The sequence below is a fragment of the Diadema setosum genome, chromosome 15 (assembly GCF_964275005.1).
Source record: "Diadema setosum chromosome 15, eeDiaSeto1, whole genome shotgun sequence".
Classification (NCBI taxonomy): domain Eukaryota; kingdom Metazoa; phylum Echinodermata; class Echinoidea; order Diadematoida; family Diadematidae; genus Diadema; species Diadema setosum.
In genome coordinates this window covers 1938049-1959421 of record NC_092699.1, presented here as the reverse complement: position 1 = coordinate 1959421, position 21373 = coordinate 1938049, and the positions used below count along the sequence as shown (strand labels likewise).

The window sequence follows — 21373 nt, the reverse complement described above, 5'->3', positions numbered from 1 at the left end:
GAGGATACCCTCCCCCAATTTCTATTTCCTGTTGAGAAATATGAAGAAATCTAGTGAATATTTGTGTAAGGGTCATTGATAAATTATGACATCCTCACCTCAACTAATTTGCATATCTGTTGTCATACCGTTATCATCACTTCATGGAAACATATCAACTTTTAAATTCCATCATTTGTTTATCATCTGTCAAATTCAATAGAAACCTAACCCTTTCGTTTTGTTTTGAGTTCAGTTTATTCCTATCAGTTTTTGTGATTATTGTAATGTTCTATGGAAATGCCAAGTATAATAATAGTAATAATAATAGCAATAATAATAATAATAATAATAATCATAATAATCATAATAATCATAATAATAATAATAATAATAATAATAATAATAATAATAATAATAATAATAACAATAATATAACAATAATAATAATAATAACAATAATAATAATAATAATAATAATAATAACAATAATAATAACAACAATAATAATAATGAAATTAATAACAGTAGTTAAACTTGAATATGGAGTGGCTTTCACACTTGAAAAATGAAACAAACTAAATATAAGGGAGATTCCTGAAATAACTCCGCTTGCTAAAAGACATCGATCCTTCAAAGTTTGTGTATGCCTTTTGCAACCCTAAAAACTAGATTAAGTATATTCCTTTCGAAAGTTGGCATGTTGTAGAGGTAGGTAATTCAGATCTTTCCTCAGAATAATAAAAGTGGAAACTTCTTTAGGATGGAGAAGGAAACAATACTATAGATTTCTAGGGGCAGATCTAGGAATTCTGTAAAGAGGAGGCACCTTTGCAAAATTAAAGGGGGCGCACACAGCCCCCCCCCCCCTTCTTTCTTTTTATTTCTTTTGTTTAAAAAAATAAAAATAAAGAGGGGGGGGCGCGCCCCGTGCGCCCAAGTGCACCCCCGTCTGGATCCGCCACTGATTTCAGTAAATCTATTTGATCCCCGTAAAAAAAAATTCACCAGTTATTCTTGGCACTATAGAGCAGCGTATTCCTGAGTGACATGGGGTAACATGGTGGTACATAGTTTGTAATTATTTTTACAAAATTCTGAGGTGCATCACTGTAAGATTTCATACATGACATAACGAGACATTATTCTCCAACCGTACAACCTTTAATCTTCATTTTATCTATTTTTTTTTTCAATACAATTACTAGAAGGCAATAACCAAATTTATGACAAGTTGTGAACAATTCTTCATGCATTTTCTGCATGAACTCACATTAGATTACTTTCACGATTCACTTAATGTGTAAAGTCCAACTGCTTAAAGAGAAAATCCACCCCAAAAACTAATAGACTTCAAAAGAAAGAGAAAACTATTCCCCACCGAACGATACAAAATACGACAAAAATCAGATGAGAAATAAGGAAGACATGACATTCTTAAATTTCAATTTTTTTTTTGGAAAAACATTTCTTGACCAGTCCTTATGAATATTCACGAGTGAGTTGATGATGTCATACCCTCACAATTTTTCATGTATGTTATATATGAAATTCTGAGAAACTGTTATTTTTAGCTAATACAAGTAAAAGCATGTTCCCATACCAAGATATATCAGAGTTAACATTCATTCTTTTTTTATTTTGAGTGGTTTTAAGACAAGTTTTATAATTATATCGCTGAAATATGAGATTTCCTCATTTCTCTATGTGAAATGAATAAGAAATTGTGCTAGAATGACATTGTCAACTTGCTGATTTGAATATTCATAAGTACTGTTCAAGAAATGTTTTTTTTTAAATGAAATTGTAAAATGCCATATCTTCCCTATTTCTTTAACACATCCATTTATTGTCATTTTCGCATCATTTTGTTGGGAATATTTTTTCTCTTCCTTTTGAAGTTGACCTTCATAAAGGTAGTCAAATTAGTTAGAGTGGTGGAATCTTCATCAAAGTTTACTGAAAGTACAAATTGTATGAAAGATGGAATTTCAAAGTCTCACATAGTTCTTACCAAGTACTGACATTGGATTAGAATATAAGTGCAAAGGAGGCCGAGGTGAGGCTATCTACATTTCACAACTCTGCCACTGACTTGTTCACAAGGATGTTACTAGGGGAAAAACGAGCAACTATAATCCTTTCCCACTATAAAAAGTGACCACTGCTAGGATGTAACTGTTATGCAAAACAGTTTTTCTGATTTTCTTGTTGTTATTGCCATTCAACAAACACGAAAATTATTGAGGATTTGCATATAGGTCAATGGAAGACTGATGTGGCCATATTGTCAATACTCGGGGGCGGATCCAGGAATTCTGTGAAGAGGGGGCGCCTTTACAAAATTAAAGGCAGGGGCTGCACGCACCCCACCCCCAATTTTGTCCTTTTTATTTCTTTTGTTTTAACAAAAAAATAAAGGGGGACGCACGCTCGGTGTGCCCCCGCCTGGATCCATGACTGACACTAGAGCTTTACTATTTGCACATAATGGCACTATCACCATTTCCTGGAAACACATGAAAACTCAGAACTCCATATACCAGTAAACTTCTCTTTGTCTAATTCTATGTTATTCAACTAAATCATTTTGATCATGAAGCAGAACTGCACTTCAGAGTAAATGACCTATGGATTTTGGTGTCAATATATTATTTCTCAAAGTACAGTACACTCCCATAAACGTAACAGAAAAGGTTACCACAAAATTCCAATTACAACGAAATGAAAATTCAGGTGCCAATATTATTTCCTACATACCTTCACATACTTATATGTTCAGTTAATAACAAAATTTCGATATAACGAAATCAAACCGCTGGTCACAAGGAATTAATTATAACGCTACTCGCCTATGTGTCAAAGCACATCTGTATCTATCATATCATAGAAAAGTGTACAGTGGACTCCTGTTATAGCGAAATCCTCGGAACCGGCAATTTTCTTTCGTTATATCAAAATTTTGTTATAACTGAAAAAATAAACAATAATGGAGAAAGAGCGGGTAATTTTGCGGCCTGAATTTTTACTTCGTTGTAACTGGAATTTCGTTATAACCGTGTTCGTTATAACGGGAGAGCACTGTATCAGGTTTTTTCCATAGGATACTGCATTTTCATTGTAGCATGCTCATATAATGACTATAGTACAAACAGAACGCTTCCGAAACCGACTGACCTTTGCTTCCCTGCCGTATTAACATTTCAACTCTGACCGACGAGGGGGAAGATTCGATTCTAGAAGGCTAATACAGTGCACTCCAGTTACAACAAACGCAGTTTAACGAAATTCCGGTTACCAGTACAACAAAGTAAAAATTCAGGCCGCAAGATTATCCACTCTATGTATTTTTATTGTTTGTTTGGATATATCGAGATTTCGATATAACGAACAAAAATCGCCGGTCCCAGAGACTTCGTTATAATGAGAGTCCACTGTATAGGAAATAATATCGCAGTGCTGAACTCCCTATTTCCTCACCACAGAAGGAAACTTTAAATCGCTGAATTCTGCATGAGCTCACGGAGGAAGATTGCTCAGAGGGAATCTGACTTATCTAGGAAGGAAGCTGAAGTTGTGGAACACCAGACTAGCTGAAGGGAGGAAAATTGAAACATGAAAAAGAATGTCATGCAGTACGCACCTCTCAAAATCCTCTCTTCATGGCAACGCAGGAAATCCCAAATCCGAACGGTTCCGTCGTCAGAGCAGGAGCAGAACTTGGAATCAAACGGCGCAAAACTGGTAGGAGGGAGTAGAGTGAAGGGCACATAGGGTCATCTATCGGCATTTATCGTTTCGTTTGTTTTTCTCTGCAAAATCCACAATGATGTTGGGACTGCAAACGTTGGAGTGTAAGTGGAAAGTATTTAGGTAGGTAAGCTGGAAATGTTTCTCCCCCGAGTCAGTAACTGTCTATTTTCACTCGATTGTTACGATTCATTTGTCTCTACTCTTTACGTACAAATGTGCATGTGTGTGCATGAATTGAGGTGGGTGAGTTTTCATATACCTTGTCCTCTGTGTCTGTGTCTGTATGTGAAAGGACTGCAGATAAAATGAACAAATTTCATGCTGTGTATATATGTCTTGTCCTCCAAGAAGCTTGAGGTGAAAAGGGGACAAGTTAAATTGATTGAAAAATGAAAAAAAAAATGATTAATTTTGTACAAATGGTAAAAATAGTAACATACAAATGTTCCATCATGTCCCCCCCCCCCCCTTCTGTTTATAAGCAAACTATGATAGCCATCCAATGGCCAAAGATTCTCTAGCCATCCACTGGCCAAAGATTAGTAAATATTGTCGTGTGAACCCCTGCTGAAACAGTGCAGAAGCAACCACTTGCTACACTGCACCTCAAAGCGCAAGGTCGGGTCGTGTCAGTTCCGAACCGACTACAACTCCACCTCTCACAATTTACAATGACATGAAGTACCGGTTAATCCCTCTCTCTCTTTCTCTCTCTCCTCCCCTTACGATTCAAAATCTTACATCCTTTGCACACTATGTCTCATTCCAAGTCGTCTCCCATGGTGAATGTCATATGCAAATTTCCTCTGAAAATGCTGCATTAAAGATGATGAGAAAAACACCCATCAGTGAAATTTACATGACAGGTCAAAGTTCATTTCTCTCCGCAGCATCCATCACATTTGGTTTGCACCAGGCTGGTCTGTAAAGGGGAAAGTTTCTCTACAGTTTAACATATTTATTGCCTGTAGGAATTTCACATGATGTCCAAAAACTAATTTTGAATAAAATTATTCCTGATTGTAAAACAGTGAGAATATGAATGCACAAAAGATGAATGATCTTTGCAAGTGCCAGCTTACCACTGTTCATGAAACAAAAATCATGGATAAAGACAGTTGAACAGAATTTTGTGTTCCGTCCCCAACAACAGTCATGTTCTGCTTCACGTAAACTTTTAGCTTCCTCATAGATCTCTCAAATAGGGGACATGCATTTTTCAAAGGGGCTTCTTTACATGAAGTCCAGAAAATGAGAAAGTAATGCCTTCTGCACGTCAAAGGAAATTTGCATCTAAACAAATTACCCTGCATTCACTCTCAAGCTCTGCTAGTGACTTAATGCTAATACTAACACAATTCTGTCATAAACTGTAAAAGTGGAAATTTTTGCGGTGTTGAAATTTTTACACACTCCACGCAAACCAAAAACTAGCGCAATAATAAAAGCATGCAAATATTTTTGCTTGCACTATCTTCCAGTACGTAGTTCATGTCTTGATTTTGTGGAATTAAAAATGTGCAAAACTCTTCTTATCCAGTCAAGCGCGAAAAATTACTCAAACAAAAATATCCACTTTTACAGCAGAAATACAAAAAAAATATATATAATCACACACAAGGTGGGAGAGAGTTCAATTAACCCACAAAAGCTACCATAGAAAGAGGATAAGCAGGCAACTTGAGAATTACAGTTTCTTCTTGTAAAGTTGTGCACACTTGTCTGTGTTTGTATGATTGTCAAACTGTGAAGAAAAAAAAAAAGATGTGAATCTTAGGAGCAGTACTCCATCAGATAGACAAAGAATTTGAAGAATTTAGTCATATACATGTAAGAGTAAGAATATAACCCTTCAAAAAAATATATATATATATTTATTTGCAGCATTGCCCAGGAATCCATTCTAAAATCGGTTGAAGTCTTAATGTGTGGAAAAAAGAATGAGCCGCATAGTTTGAGAAGACTCTTCAGGAACCTTAAAGGCACTATTCACCATTTGCTGATGAAACAAAAACCCAGCTTTAGTGCTTCAAAACAGTTTTAAGATGTGAGTTATAAACAGAAACAACCAATGTAAAAATGTTAATCAGTATAATCAGTGTTAGGTATTGTTGAATATATAAAATGTGAATAGTTTTATTGAAAATATTTCTACAATAAACCGTCTACAGTTATGGTTTGAGAAAATAGTGTTATCTCCATATATCTTAGTCTTTATCACCTAATTTTTACATGGTAGGATATTTTGTGATACAACTACCCTACACATATGCATCAAATGTGATAACTCTATAAACATTTTTTTAAATCACTACTCCCAATGGTTAAACAGTGGCTCTAACCTGTTTAAGATGAGTCCTGAATATACTCAGGCAGGTGTCTACGGGAAATGCATGTTGAGACATGTTAAAGACCCCATGGCATAATGAACTAGAAAAGCACTCTGAGAGCGCAGACCTCCGCCAAGCATGCAACTCATTTCCATCACTGATCTTGTTCTTCCATAGAGATATCAGTGATTTCCACCCATACGTACTTATAGCATTGTGTGCTGAAAATCGCTTGATTTCCCAATATAGAAGCCTTTGTTACATTATAAACCCTCAGCTGCACGGCACGCCTTGCCCTAGCAGAAACTAGAGCACGCATTTTAGAGCGCAAAAAGCAAACCTCAAATACGCGCAGCCTGAACTCCCAAGTTTATTGACCCTACCTGCCAAAATACCAAAAATCCTTCATAAATTCCCTCAAAATTCTCAGATCACAACCAAAATTTAATCATCTGTTACTTGTATCATTCTAAACCTTTCCTGCAAGTTTCATCCAAATCCATTAACTACTTTTTGAGTTATTTTGCACACGGACAAACAAACAAACAAGCAAACCAACGGTAACGAAAACATAACCTCCTCCCTTGGTGGAGGTAATAATGAAACAGTGATACAATTGGTACCTGTCCGCTAATCACCACAATCTCTTAAAAAACAAGGTCTACTGCCTATACGATAAAAAAAAACTGAGGAAAAAGTCAGTAAAAAGAAAAAAAAAAAAAAAAGAAGCACTACTAAAGGGTACACTTCATTTTTAGTGGATTCAAAAAAAGTCAAAAAAGCCTTGTTAACTCAACTCTTTATGTGCCACATTCACATGTCTGACTCAGTCGACGGCGTGCCAAGTTCGCATATTCTGCTCAAACGCACAAACCCACCCAAACCGATCGATAAATCGCCAAATTCCAAAGAGCAATGAAATCGTTTTTCATGATTCCATTCCTGTCACATGCAGCACATGTTGGTGATTGACTATCAAGCCAAGTTCCCTCTGGATCTGCGAGTAAATTCTCAGTATCTGTCACTGTTTGAGTTAAAAAGTCATGCCTCTATTCAATAATGTAGCTACTGGTCATTTGAGAGAAAAGCAATCATAGATTTGTCATACAATTTACATCAAAGCAAACCTTCGTATTTTTTCTACAATTTTTGTTCATGTCGAGGGTAACAAAAATCTATAAAAGTTATAAATTTATAAGTTACAAAATTGTAAGTTTATATCTATTAACATTGATTTGAAAAACAGAATGTTTTTCCAAAGCATGCTTACACTGCTGTCTCAGAATAATGTGGCACACAGGGGGCTTACATCGTGGCACATAAAGAGTTAACAGGAAAATAAAAAGATTGGATATTCACAGAATATAGCCATGTCTGTTCTGCACAATTAGCTTATCAACGTTGATTTAAAAAAAAATAAATAAATAAATTATAATAGTAAGGATCACGAAGTGGTGCTACAACATGAGCAGAGGGGCAAATGAGAAAAAGTAGGTTTAGAAGAAATGTCAGTATGAATATGTGTAGTTAGTACGGTACTGCATCCATGTATATTATGAATGCATATGTTTGTGCGTACACTGTATGTGTGTGTTTTTGTGAGTGTGTGCTTCTGCACGTGAAGGCATGGCATTCCTTTGTGGGCACTCGTTCTTTTCAACAAATCCAACATCTGGTAAACACCAATTTACAAAAATATAGTGGATGGTCAAATTCTTCATAAATCTTTGCAGGGTTTTTTTTTTTTCATATTTTTACACTAGAAATTATGTTTGTTGTGTTATGTGACTTTAACCCGTTGAGGACGGTTTGATTTTGCTACAACACGCATTTCCCATAGACACCTGCCCAAGTATACTCGGGACTCGTCCTCAACGGGTTAAAGGCATCCGAAAAGAAAAGTTTGAGGCACAAAGAAAAAGAACAAATAGAGAGTCAATGAGAACTGAGGAAAAGAAAAGTCTGGGCATTGGTACTTTCACCTATAAACACAAATTTTAGGAGCATGTATCATAATCTAACTTTAATGTCTCATTTGTTATTGTTGCTGTTTACATTGTTTTTCTTGGGGGTTCATTTTCACTATTGTACACATCTACATTTCTTTTATCTATTTGGGGGCTTACAAATTATATATCAGATTGTTTTACAGTGATCCTAATGTTTGCTTGATCACACAACCTACAACACACGAATGTATGTAACATTAAAAAGAATTCTCTAGTTTCACCATGAACTCAACTCCAAAATCACTACATCTCAATCTCTATTGTGCCTAAAACAAGTTTCCAAATTCCATTGGCAACATGAGATAATCTTTACCAATGGTTTGATTGAGCGTGATTCTCGCATACATTGGATAAATACACATTTCCCTTCAATCTTGTTCATCTACCGGTACTTCAGATGAAATAATGTAGGATTGTAGTATAATGAGCTAAAGTAATTAAAATGTCTTCTGTTCAGACTTACAAATGTAAATGTACCTTTATGAGTTATTTACTAGTTTATTATTAAATCTGTATGTCAAGGTTGAATGCTGATATAGTTTTGACACATTCATGTTTGGATCGTAGTATCCGATCTTTATTCCTCTTCATTATATTAACGGTTGTATAGCAGTTCCATTTAAAGGTTTGATGTCTAGCATTCATGTATTTAAAGTCTCAGTTTTGTTAAAGATCATTCAAACTTCTTCTCCGACTCTCTCTCTCCTTTTTTCTCTCTTTGCTGCATTTAATTTGACTCTCGTTTCTTTCTCATACGCACCAAACTACAGATATCTAGTCAAAATATCCTGACAGTCTTTCCTTTTGTTTGAAACTTTATTGAATTCCCAAAATTATTCTTTCTATTCTTTTATTGTTCACAATTTGCTGATTTCCAGATTTTATTAGTTTCTTCATTTTTTTCTTTCATGGCAACCTTTTATTGAATTTCATTTCATGCATGCATTTTTTCATACGTCAAATAATCTATGACTGAACAACTGGAAAATCTAGAAGTAGATTAGATGATAGATAACTCTCACCTCTCACACCGTCAACCATTTTTATTCAGTTTTCACAAGCAAAGGTCTATTTCTTACAGCAGATATGAATGTAATCATAGCTGAAGTCAGGATACAACAGATATAACGTGTTAGACATCTACAGGCAAAATTTTCCAAACACGCATCCACAGCTTTACGGCAAGTTCCACAGATTCCTTCCTTGTGATTTGCTGTATACAATATTACTATAAAGATTATGTCACAATGGAAAATGGTGCACCAGCAGTAGGCTTGACACAGTTCTATCATCCAAGCAACTAGACAGATAGTGAAAACAATCGATAAACAAACAATGTACTCTACACTGGCAAAATGACAGATTTCTGTATACTTCTCTCTCGTCACATAGCTACAGATAAGTTTCTCGCCCATGGAGTGCAAGAGATCCAACAGATTGCAGGTGGTGTTGTACCTTGCGCATCGGACGGCTTGGTTCTTGTGTGCCTGGTACATCTGGACATTGTTCATGTTGGACTGCCAGTACTTGACGTAGCCCAGGTCGTCCCCCGTCAACAGCCACATGTCATTATGACTCCACGTCATCGTTCTCACTGCATACTCGTGGGCCTGGAACAAAGACATCAGGATATCGGCATCAACATCGAGATCATTGTCATCATCATCATCATCATCATCATCATCATCACTTTAATCACTGTCATTGACACTGTCATTATAATCCCCATTATAATGGTTATTATCATCATCATCATTATCATTATCATTGACATCATCATCATCACTATCATCATCATCATCATTTTCATCATCATCACCAGCGATGTCATCACCGTGACATCACATCTATGAGAAGCGAAAGGACTACAGTGTATATCTTTATCTTTGGGGCTGCCAACATTTGCAATTCAAAATGAAAGAGATTTCAAAGAGCAAACATGGAGATAATGTATTAGTGTGTTACATGCACAAAAGTGGGCAAAAATGATTCTCCTGCCAGGACATACACAGATATATACAAGTTTTCAGAAAGCCTCCTGTAACTTTTTCCTCCAAAAGAAAGGCAGTAAATACTAGAAGTTATCATTTCCATGTCTGATATCAAAGCAACAGGTGTACATGTACTGTATGTCACAACACACAGGGCTTCCTACCAACCTGTACCTATCACTTGGGACAGAACATTGGTGCTTACTCTGACACATGTTGAAAAGCATAAAGAAAAAAATACAAACATTCAGGCAATTTATGACTTTCTCAATCAAGTTACTGAATTCTCAAATTAATGTGTCACTAAGAGTCCTCCATGCAGCCCATTTTACTGATCAAAGTCCAATGTGAACAAACCAGCAGTTGCTAAAATATGACTTGTGCGCTGTAGTGTAAACTTAAAATACACGAAAAGTTCTTTATTTAGGGAATGTCATTATAACAAGCAGCTTACATGTAGGAACACAGAAATTTCCATCTCATATCACGAATCTTTATACAGAAGAATATAAAAAGGAATAGAACCTGCACAATCACCTCGTTATATCAGCTAACTTACTACTGTATATGAGACCTTGCTATGAGGTTCCACTGTATAAGCATTGATGCAAGTCACAGTAAATTACTCTGTAGCTCCCTACAGTTAACAGGAGCAGTCTGTCTGCTATCATAGCATCACAAGACCTTTTGTCTCAGGTTTGTGCAACTGAAAACTTATGAGATGAACGCACTTCCATGCTGAAGGTGTAAACATTGATGAACGTAGCACAAATTTCAAAAGGCATGATGTAGAAGAAGAAAAAAAAAAACATGAGTGACGCCATAGACGTGGTGATTGTTTACTGAATATGGAAATCAGTTTGGCATGTACACTGTAGCTTTGTCTGCTTTGATTGTCACATTTGATAAGGGATGTAGAAAAACACAGGAGTCAAACGGGTAGATTTGCTTGTTGTTGTTTTTCCCAGTGTGTGTCGCACAAACTGAGCACATTTCCTGAAGTCATACATGATACAAACACTGAGCACAGTATGCATATAATCAAAGAACAAGAACACTGACTGTTCTATAGTGAGGATACAATAATTGTAGCTCACATTTGTGAGAAGTATACACGAGCAGATAATCACAGACTAGTGAGCTCTGCTGCTATTTTTTTAAGGCTTCAACTACAAATGTACCTGTTTGATCAGAGACAACATGACTTTCAAGACCTCAATTGATCGAGATCGTACAGCTGTATTCACACCGTGCATCAGAACGTTTACTTAGAGTGTCATGATCCAAGTCAGATTCACTGAGTCATGTGGTCATCACATGCATGGTGCTTACAGCTGTACATACAATTATCCAAATACATTGCACAATTTTTAACCACTAACCCACCACGTACTATAAAACACGATATTTTCGCGACATGAAGTTTTTGTGAGTTAGAGCCGATGGCCTTTTTTGCGGCATGAAATTTTCGTGAGTTGCCTCTAACATTCAATGCATATAGCAAAGACAAGAACTTTTGCGTGCGTTTGATTTCACGAATTTTGGCTCTCGCAAAATGTGTGTAATTAGAATGCACCGGAACACAGGTGCATGGTTATGTCAATGACTAACATAAATAAAATGCAATGAAATTAAAAACAAATAAATTAAACCATGATATCATGGCTCACTTAACCAAATGAACGGTGGCAAACTGATAATACAAAATCTCATGATGATTTCACAAAGATTTCCGTCATCACATAGGTAGGAAGCAAGGGGCAATGATGAATGCGATCATAGTGTCAATACCCAAGATCTTTAGTTACGCACCTGAAGGATTGTCTCAAAGTTGAAGGTAAGTCCGTTCCATAGGGTGAATTCTCCACTCGAGGCACCAGTCACCAATCTTCGTCCTTCTGGGGTCCACTGCAGTAGTAAAATTAAAATTTATGAATAAATACAGGTACATCATATTCACTTGTACATTATGCTATCATCAAGGTATGCCCTTTATTCATAGAAACATCTCTGTACTTGTCTCTCTGAGCCCTGCTTCAAATAATATGAAGAGATGTACACTGTATACAATTACCTTACGATATCCCAACACATGACATTCCTCACAGCACTAAACAGAAAGTTATGATGAAAACCGCATTCTTCGAATAAATTGCTTTTGATCAGTACAAACATGAAAGCATGAATATCAATCGCATACCAAAATATTGTAGCACTTTCATGCATTTCATAATGGTGACAAAAACCAAGAGGAACAGAAAAAGTTTCACATACAGTCAACCTTGCTTAAGTCGATCTCGCGTATGTGGAATAATTGCCTAAGTCGAAGGTCTTTTCAAGTCCTCTTCTCTTTACATTTTATTGATTTTAATAAGCACAATTTTTCTCTGAGTCGAAGCTATTTCTTCAGTCCAAATAGATTTGACTTTGGCAAGGTTGACTGTACATTTTAGCTTTAAAAGTGGGCAGTTCAAATCAATCAAATAGGAGACTTACCACAACACAGAAGATGGGGCACCTGACTTTATTGGTTGAGGTTCTCACAAATCTGGTAGTCACAGCGTTGATGGGGTTGTCCAATAAGGCATGGGGGAGATTAAGCTGTTGAAGATACTTGTATGTAAGTTAGTAACAGAACTACTGAAATCATACACATTTCTTTTATGAGGTTTACAGTTTTTAAAGAAAAAAAGCCATTAAAAAATTGAATTTTGTCATTTTAAGCTTTTATATACATGCCTTTAAACAAGAAGCTAAATCTTTCTGTCATGCTAGCCTATAAAAATAATATTTTCCACTAACAGCCTAACCAATATACTAACCAGTGTACCTGGGAAATGATAAACTAAGATAATACATAGAAATTGTACGCTTGTCAGCTGATTGGGTCAATTGAAAGGCTCTGCATAAAAGAAAGTCTCCATAGCCATTTATTGTCTGTTTGTGTGCATTCCATGGGGGCAGCAAAGGTCTTTATAATTGATCAGATATTCTAGATGCAACTACACATAGGTTATGTCATAGCTTTCTGTCGGTGATGGCTTTATCAAAGTGGAGAAAGAGAAAGAGTCCAGCCTTCTTTTTGCCTTTGAAGCCATTAATTTTTCCTCATTTCCTGCTCTACAGACAAACTGACATTACAGAAGACACACTCACATCTCCCACGTAAGCGAAATCCGGCTGGATCCAGCGTGTATCCCGGTAATCCCTCTGCCATACTCTCGTCTTGACATGTCAAAAATTCCAACCAGAGATTGTTTGACGAAAGCATTAAGAATAGACAACACATGATGAATAAACACAAATGCAAACATTCACAATGTATTAGTATAAAGTACCACTTTCCACCTACATGTACCAAATTGATGTGGTGAAACTGCATCCAATTTTCAAATTAAATTGTACAAGGTGATTCCATCAACAAAATTTCTCATGGAATACTAATCACAAGCTAAAAATGCTGACTGATATCATAATTCCTTCATCAATTTGTAAATAACTTTCTTGCTTGATTTTGCTTTCTTGAGTGCTTTACCCCAGTATAAGATACATGGTGAGACATATCTGCACAAAAACAAAAACAAAATCTCGGGAAATGCAATGGCTATTCCTGAATTTTGCATAAAATGCATATCTTGAGTTGCACATGAAGAGCACACATACTCATAAGCATACATTGCAATATTTCACTTTATAAAGAGCACAGCTACAGCTTGACGACATCATTGTGGAGTTTGAAACTCAAGTATACATCTTTCATGTTCGTTGTTGTTTTTTTTCCACTAAAACTGATGTTACAAATATATTGCAGCAATGCTAGAAATCAGCGCAATAATAGTGAACCGTACTATAATAACATGTCCTTACTGAAGAGAAAATATTTTGTAGTACTGCTTGTCTGAGGGAGTATAATAAATACTAATAATATACAAATGAACTTGTCTTTAAGTCCACAAAATTTTAGTTCAGTTGTGCAAGAAAAATCATGATCTGATGTGATGAGCTAAAACTGCAGGAGCTTGGAGCATGAATACATACCTGCAAGTATCGAATGATAGATGCATTGTAGTCAACCGTACGCCTCAAAAGGTTGTTCTTGAGACGCTTTGTGTCAAATGTTGTTGCATTCGTAGGGCCATGATCCCTTAGAAGAAATAAAAATGTCATTCAAGACACACAAAACATGATAAATATGTGACAATAGGAAAAGTACTTACGAATGGATGTCAAACACTATAGAGCCCTCAACTTGATCTCTCATAAACTAAGATACAAAAAAAAAAAAGCCTCCAATTACTATTCTTCAGACTTGAAATAGTGAATATACATTGTACATGTACACTGAATGGTATCAACACGCCTTATCAATACGTAATACGTTTAATGTATACAACAAATAATGCCTCCGGCGACACTTCATGGCGGAGGCATAAAAATGGTAGATACCCTGAAATTCCCGGTGAGGTCATAAATGGCTTTATTCTTGTCATCATCTCATTTGTGTACATAAGTTATATTGCATTTTTGTTTCATGACTCCAAGATTACAGGTAGTTAGATATTGGATATGACACTTGTTTACTAGTTGTAAAGTTAACAGGACACCCAAAAATCTCTCAAGACCTAACTATACTGTATAATCAAAGAGACTCTAACATGGATATATTCGCGTGAGATAGTGATGACTCAACAGACCACTCTGTCTTGGTTCTCAGGTGAAATAGGTACGGAAGTCTCTGAAGAAGCCACAGAAGCCATCTCACAAAATGAAAACATGAACATGCCTTAGCTGGCTTTCTCTTGCCTGGGAACACACTATAGTCCATCAAAAGCACAAAAATCGGTCATATTTTCAGCAAAATCCAAAAAGGAGACTTTTGTCAATGACTTCATTCTATAATGAAATTTGTACACAATAACTACAGAACAAAGACAAAATTCAAAATCAAATCAAATTTCTCATAGACAGAGACAGAGAGTCACTACAGTACTCAAAATTAACTTTCAAACTTACCGCACTTGATTAGTTGATCAAAACAATAGGAGAAGGACATACAGTGTAGTGCTTCCTTACTCTGCAAATACCTACCAATAGTCTGGTCTAAATTAGAAACACACTATTTTGCTTATAAATAATGGTATCTCAGGGCTGCCAACATTGGAAACTACTTGAGAGTGAGACTCCCATAGGCCAATGCTATAATTTATGAGTCAAAATGAGTGAGATCAATAGAAATGCATGCAAATGAAATAACGTTTTAGAGTGAGAAAGGACCAAAATGAGTGAGTCTCACTCTCAATGAGTGAGAGTTGGCAGCCCTGGTATCTATGAAGGGGGTGTGTATAAGTATACAGAAAATGAACAGAAGAATGCTACTGTTCAATTAAACAAACTGCACACACAAATATGTAACTGTTACATATACGTTACATACATAATAATATCAATTTATGAAGAGCAAAACCTACGTACTTATATTCTTCTGTGCTGCAAAAGCTTCTGATATGCTGGACAATAATGCATAGTTAAATGAAAGCTGGATCTCAAGTCTTCAACACTAGGCTGCTACAGTTGGGTATTTCCTGACTTCTAATGGTAAGTCATTCCAGTTTGGGAGCTGTGCAAGCAAATGCTTGGTTTTCAAATGTTATTTTGTTTTGCATTGAGATTTATAAAAGAATGTGTTTAAATAGGATATCCCACCTGTGTCCGTGTTGTCTGTGGTGCGGCTTGTAATAATTTGGCTTGATCTGGTAGTAAGGCAAGCGGGGCTGGTGGAAGAAGTTTCCCTGATGTTGCCGACCTTGGCTGTGTCCTCCCTCCATCATGTCAAGTAGGAGTAGCAGATTTCAGCACTCACCATATGAAAACTCGGCTGAGAAAGGAGTCAGGGACAGCACAGATACTGTCTACACATCAAACATAGAAAACAAAACGAAAAGAAGCTTTTTGAGAATTCTGTTTGTGACAATCATGAAAAAACAACTGTGATTCGCACAAGATCAGACTATTTCCTAATATTACAGTCAAGTGCACTATTTTTTTTTTCTTTTCTTCAATACATAGCTCTAAATTGACTGATTGCAGGAACTTTCTGTATCTAAATGATGTCTCATACAGTAGATAACTGTTAAACTGTGTGCAACTTTCAAACATGCTATAGGAGAACACAGATACACATTCTCTCAATCCACTTTGCTACAAAAGCTACACACAGTAAATGTATCATATCAACTCATTTTGTCTGGTGGCCCTTTCATGCCACTAAAAGCTTTAAAGGGGAAGGCTAGTAACTGATCAGTGGGAATCAGTGGAAATGCTGGGAGATGATTGTTCCAATCTTTATGGAATTCATTCAAGAGTTCATTGTATATCTATTGTTGTGTGAAAATGATTTGCTTCAGAACGGTCTCATATTCAAGTAATGTGCAGATTAATGCTCCGTCACTGACCAGGGACGCTAACCTGGAAGCATTAAACTGCACATTACTTGAATATGAGACCATTCTGAAGCAAATCATTTTCACACAACAATAGATATACAATGAAGTCTTGAATGAATCCCATAAGGATTGGAACAATCATCTCCCAGCATTTCCACTGATTCCCACTGATCAGTTACTAGCCTTCCCCTTTAAATCTGAAATTTTGATGGGCTAAAGAAGGTACATCTGTACGTTGTAGTGGCCCAAAATAATAGCAAATGAAATATTCCATTTTGAACCTTAGTTGCCCGGTTGGGCCACCACGAAATAAATTTGGTGGCATGACACCATTTTAAACGGCCCCAGGCCACAGCTAATGCTAAAAATTGAGGTACAGGCATTTCAAGATAAAATAAAAGTAATCTTGCTAATCGCAACCATTATAAAACACAAAAAGACCTGTGTGTAAGTCTACTGTCCCAAGCCAGCCTCAGAAACGAGGAATTCATCTACAATGTATAGTGTCAGCACTTGCTTTGACAAACACTATGTAGAGATTGATCATCATAGGCTGTGGGCACCTTTTGACTGACACACAACAAAACTACTGTAACAAACATTCAGCTGCACTATGCAGGATGTACAATGCAGAAGACTTAAAAAAAATAAATAAATAAAAGATGTCTGAAAATTCATGTTTCACTCCCCCTTCAAAAAAAAAAAAACAAAACAAAACAAAAAAAAAAACATTTTCACACCTCTCCAAAGAAAGGACAGGGAGGAGTGAGAGTCGCAGAAAAAAGCATTAAAAATTTGGAGTCCGATCAGGCCGATATGTGCAGCAGCCCTGCATTGAGCAAACCCTGCCGCCTAGTGCTCCAGTGGGCGTTGGTTGCTGCAAATCCACTGATTAAAATTCAATTTTTGTCAAAAAGCACACACAGAATTTTTCTTCTTCTTATGAGTGGACATGTGTATGTATAACAAAACTGTGTGAACTTGCGACAATTTACAATTTAGCTGTCTAGACTAGAGTAAAATACCTTGTTTGCGGCAGGGTGTGTACAAGGTGCCTACAGTATTTGCAGCAAGGCCAAGGGCCATTTCAATTATGGATGAAAAGGCCCACCACTTCCCGTAACACTTTTGGGTAACTCCTGTTTGTGTTCTAAAGTGGGACTAAGCACACATGATAATCACTAGTTGTTTAATTGATGAATGAAAGTGCCCCTGCCAGAAGTACAATGTACAATGAAATACAATTCTTTGACATGGTTGAATGCAGCAACACCAGAGGCCACAGCTTGAGACTGAAGAAACCAAGAATTAGAGTGCGGCTGAGACAAAATGCCTTTGCTGTAAGAAGCATAAATAACTGGACTGCTCTACCAGAGGCAGCAGTCTCAGCCACCAGCGTAAACCAATTCAAGTTGGTACTAGAGAGACATTGGGAAAGCCACCCACTAAAGTACAACCCATATCAGAGACAAACAGTGACGAGGGGCACATAAGCAGATGCTTTACGTCTTTACAGTTATTTACACCCAAGTAAACCCAAGTAAGTAAGTAAGTAAAGTAGGCACCCTGCCACATACATTTTACAAGTTCTTAGTTGTGTATTGGGTATTTTACTCTGGACTATGTAAGCCAAGATGAAATGATGAGAAGTGAACTGTGGGTTGCCTCATGGACATGGCCGCAGCACGCAGCCTGGCTGCTCATGAGCATGATCAGAACATCCTCCCACTCGGCACTGTAACCGCACCATCCCTGGAAGCCTTCTGCCATCGACTGACAGAAGGCAGTGGATAGAGGGTTTTCTAAGTCCCTGGATTATGCACCATGTACAGCTGTATTTACTCTGCAAAACGCACCTCAACCACTGCGTTTCACACACACACTCACACATCTCATATCCAAAGTTTGTAAGATTAAATTATAAGAATCTTCAAGTTTACCTTAAGCATGAACATGAAGGAGGCAGACTGAACCAGAAGAAGAAATGTTTGCTAGTAAGTAGTATGACCAGGACCCCCCCCCCCCCATGACCACCCGAGTTATGGTCAGTGCCGTGTCACTGGAATGTCAATGTTCCTGAAGTTCCATTTTTTTTTTTCTAATTCTCCAGTGACACCGACAGTCAAGACATTGATTCCTGACAGTGACACACAACTTGGGCAACATGGGGTGGTCTACTATAAACTATAATCTACAAACCTACAGAATTTAGTTCCTCGCTTTGCCTTTGGCCTACATGTACATGACAATGCATGCAATGTCCACATACGGTAGGTTTCGTCTCGATGACCGCACCTTCGGCTTCACTTTTCATTCAAAATAAAGCACGTTTCTGCAAAGACAAATTTAAAGGGTGTGTACAGTTCTGGTCGAGGTGAGGATTAAGCTTTTAACATTTTGTGAGATATTCAGCATGTTCAGAAACCACTAGGTTCCTAATCATAAAATCTGTCAAAGAGCATGCAGGTCTAACTCTATGCCAAGGGGTATCAAAAGTTTATTCGATGGAAATTGGTTTTGAACTAGCCGAGATATCCAAAAACAAAGTGAAACAAAGAGATCCTAATAAAGTTGTGGCATGTCGCCTTTCCATTAGCACTTTTTTGGATATCTCAGCCATTTGAAAACCAATTTTCTTCTTCTTCTTCTTCTTCCAGTCTGGTACAGTCCGCCTCTGGCGTATTATTGTACCTTGTGCTTGTCAAGTGCTGGGTGTACAGTGTGCAGGTAAAAACCCTCTACAAAAATTTTTATGTGCAGCTAAAAAACAAGATGAGAGCTCATCGGAGCTTTACAAAAAGCAATGAAAACCAATTTTCATCAAATAAATGTTGAATCCTTCTTAAAATTACATGCTCTTTCATATTTCATAAGAGGCTTTTCATTATCTCACTTACATGTAGGAATGTTCACAGAGACTCCAACTCTCCCGTTTTCGACAGGAGATCCCCCGCCGAAAACCCATTTTTGCAAAATCTCCCATTCTCCCGCTTAAGATTTAATTTCTCCCGCCCTGGCTCTGTGTCTCCCGTTGGAAAGAATTTCTTACTTATTGCTATTGTATGTTGAAAAGCCTTAGTCAGATAGCACCAGGGAGCATGCAGAACCCTAGGAACTTCGCACACATCAACTTGGAGCCTCCCGTTTGCTTGGGGTTTCAGGTGGGAGAATCTCCAGATCAGAAGGTGCTTTGGGTTGGAGTCTCTGTGTTCAAAACATGAATCCCCACCTCAACCAGTCTGCAAGAATCTTCAGTCTATTGAAGGAGGCAGACTTAATCAGAAGAAGAACCAGTAACATGTTAGGTCTACTGTAGAAACGTTTCTACAGTCCCTTTAACCGTCCCCGTTCGTTCCGTGCACAGTGCATAGTACATGCGCATGCAACATGGACGTACGGACACGGTTCTGCGATGTGTACGATCAGCCGACTGAGTGTACCCGCGATGGCTGTGTAAGTAGGGCAGGATACCGCGAAACGCACCATGAAAGCTCATACTGCGTTGTGTACAAAGTGCGCAGAGCAAGCAAGATTGAAACATTCCCAACAAAAAGCAAAACGTTTTTATTCATGTATCAGTAGAACTACATGAAGCAATTTCATCACCATTACGCTACATTCATTCAAATTGGAATGAAGACTTGAATTTTAAAATAATCACAAGACACGACGCGCAAATTGCCAGTTTCTTACCAAATTTACATGCAGCGTGACCGCATTTTGCTCACCGACAGCTTGCCTAGTACGCCCGGAAATAGCTGAGAATTATGGGTAGTATGATCGAGCAATGAGAGAGCGATCGCGATCACGAGAACGATCAGCGCAAGAAAGGGGCCGAAAATCAGGGAGCGAGATAATTATTTTACTATTAACTTACTTTTACTTTTCTGGAAAGATGCTGCAGGTCAGGGCTTGTTTAACAAGCTGCGCTTTTTCAAGGTCCCGCACAACATTCCTATATAAAAATCGCCTGGTTCAAATTTTTTGTAATTATACAAAACAATATACGTCCCCCCCCCCCAAAAAAAAGGGTTTGTTTTACGTGTGAATGGTTTGTGGAAATAAATTGAAATTGAAATTGAGATGGCAGGGAGGGGTGAAAAACCATTGAGACTAAGGACCTATATACGCTACTTACTCGTAACCAATACACAATCCTTCCAATGCTCGTCCAGCTTTTGTATATTGTGAAAAACATTTCAAATGTGTGTAGTGATGAATGAATACTAGTATTCATTAATAAGTGGTTGTGTATCATAACTGGATTATTTTGTAATGCACAGTAGAGTATGATTAGCTGTGAAATATGAATGTTCTTTGTTATCATCATCATCATCTTACTGCAACTTAGTTTTGTGCAAAATTTCTTCAGAGTATAAAAATAAATAGGATTTAAGTTTTGATTTTAAAATATTGTAATATATGTTGTGTACAATTTGTTTCCATTCATTGAGCAAAAGTTGGGTCCGAGTTTCCATCATGTCCGTTGCTTTAATCATAGTCTACGAAAAAAAAAAATAAACAACACTCATGTCTTTGCCTATCCTGGGCCCCGTTGCAAGAAACTTTGCGTTTAAACGCAACTTGCAACTGATTGTCACTGGCCAATCAAAATCATTGTTGCATGCATGTCTTCTTAATAGGGCAGACCCTGAGCCAATCAGAATGGTCAGTGACAATCAGTTGCAAGTTGCGTTTAAACGCAAGGTTTCTAGCAACGGGGGCCTGGTCTGTTTGTATGTTGTGACGTTCCAAATAATTGCGAATGTTGATATTAATGGATGTTATGGAGTAGCGCCATCACTCGGCAGCGGTTAGCGTTTTTATAGACAAGTGCAGATGATCACACGCTGTCGTGTATTGTGTAT

General features: G+C 37.2%; 1 protein-coding gene across 1 annotated transcript in view; it reads right to left on the bottom strand.

The window, feature by feature from the left end:
• Nucleotides 1-20250, bottom strand: part of LOC140238746 (uncharacterized) — a 33613-nt gene extending 13363 nt beyond the window's left edge. The window contains exons 1-8 of the mRNA XM_072318642.1: nucleotides 20199-20250; nucleotides 15766-15971; nucleotides 14101-14206; nucleotides 13219-13287; nucleotides 12559-12663; nucleotides 11875-11970; nucleotides 9527-9681; nucleotides 3623-3720 (exon numbers count right to left, since the gene is read on the bottom strand). Of these exons, the coding sequence (XP_072174743.1) occupies nucleotides 3623-3720; nucleotides 9527-9681; nucleotides 11875-11970; nucleotides 12559-12663; nucleotides 13219-13287; nucleotides 14101-14206; nucleotides 15766-15890 (754 nt within the window). The 5' untranslated portion in view covers nucleotides 15891-15971; nucleotides 20199-20250. The remainder of the gene's footprint in view (nucleotides 1-3622; nucleotides 3721-9526; nucleotides 9682-11874; nucleotides 11971-12558; nucleotides 12664-13218; nucleotides 13288-14100; nucleotides 14207-15765; nucleotides 15972-20198) is intronic.
• Between the last annotated feature and the right edge of the window lie 1123 nt (nucleotides 20251-21373).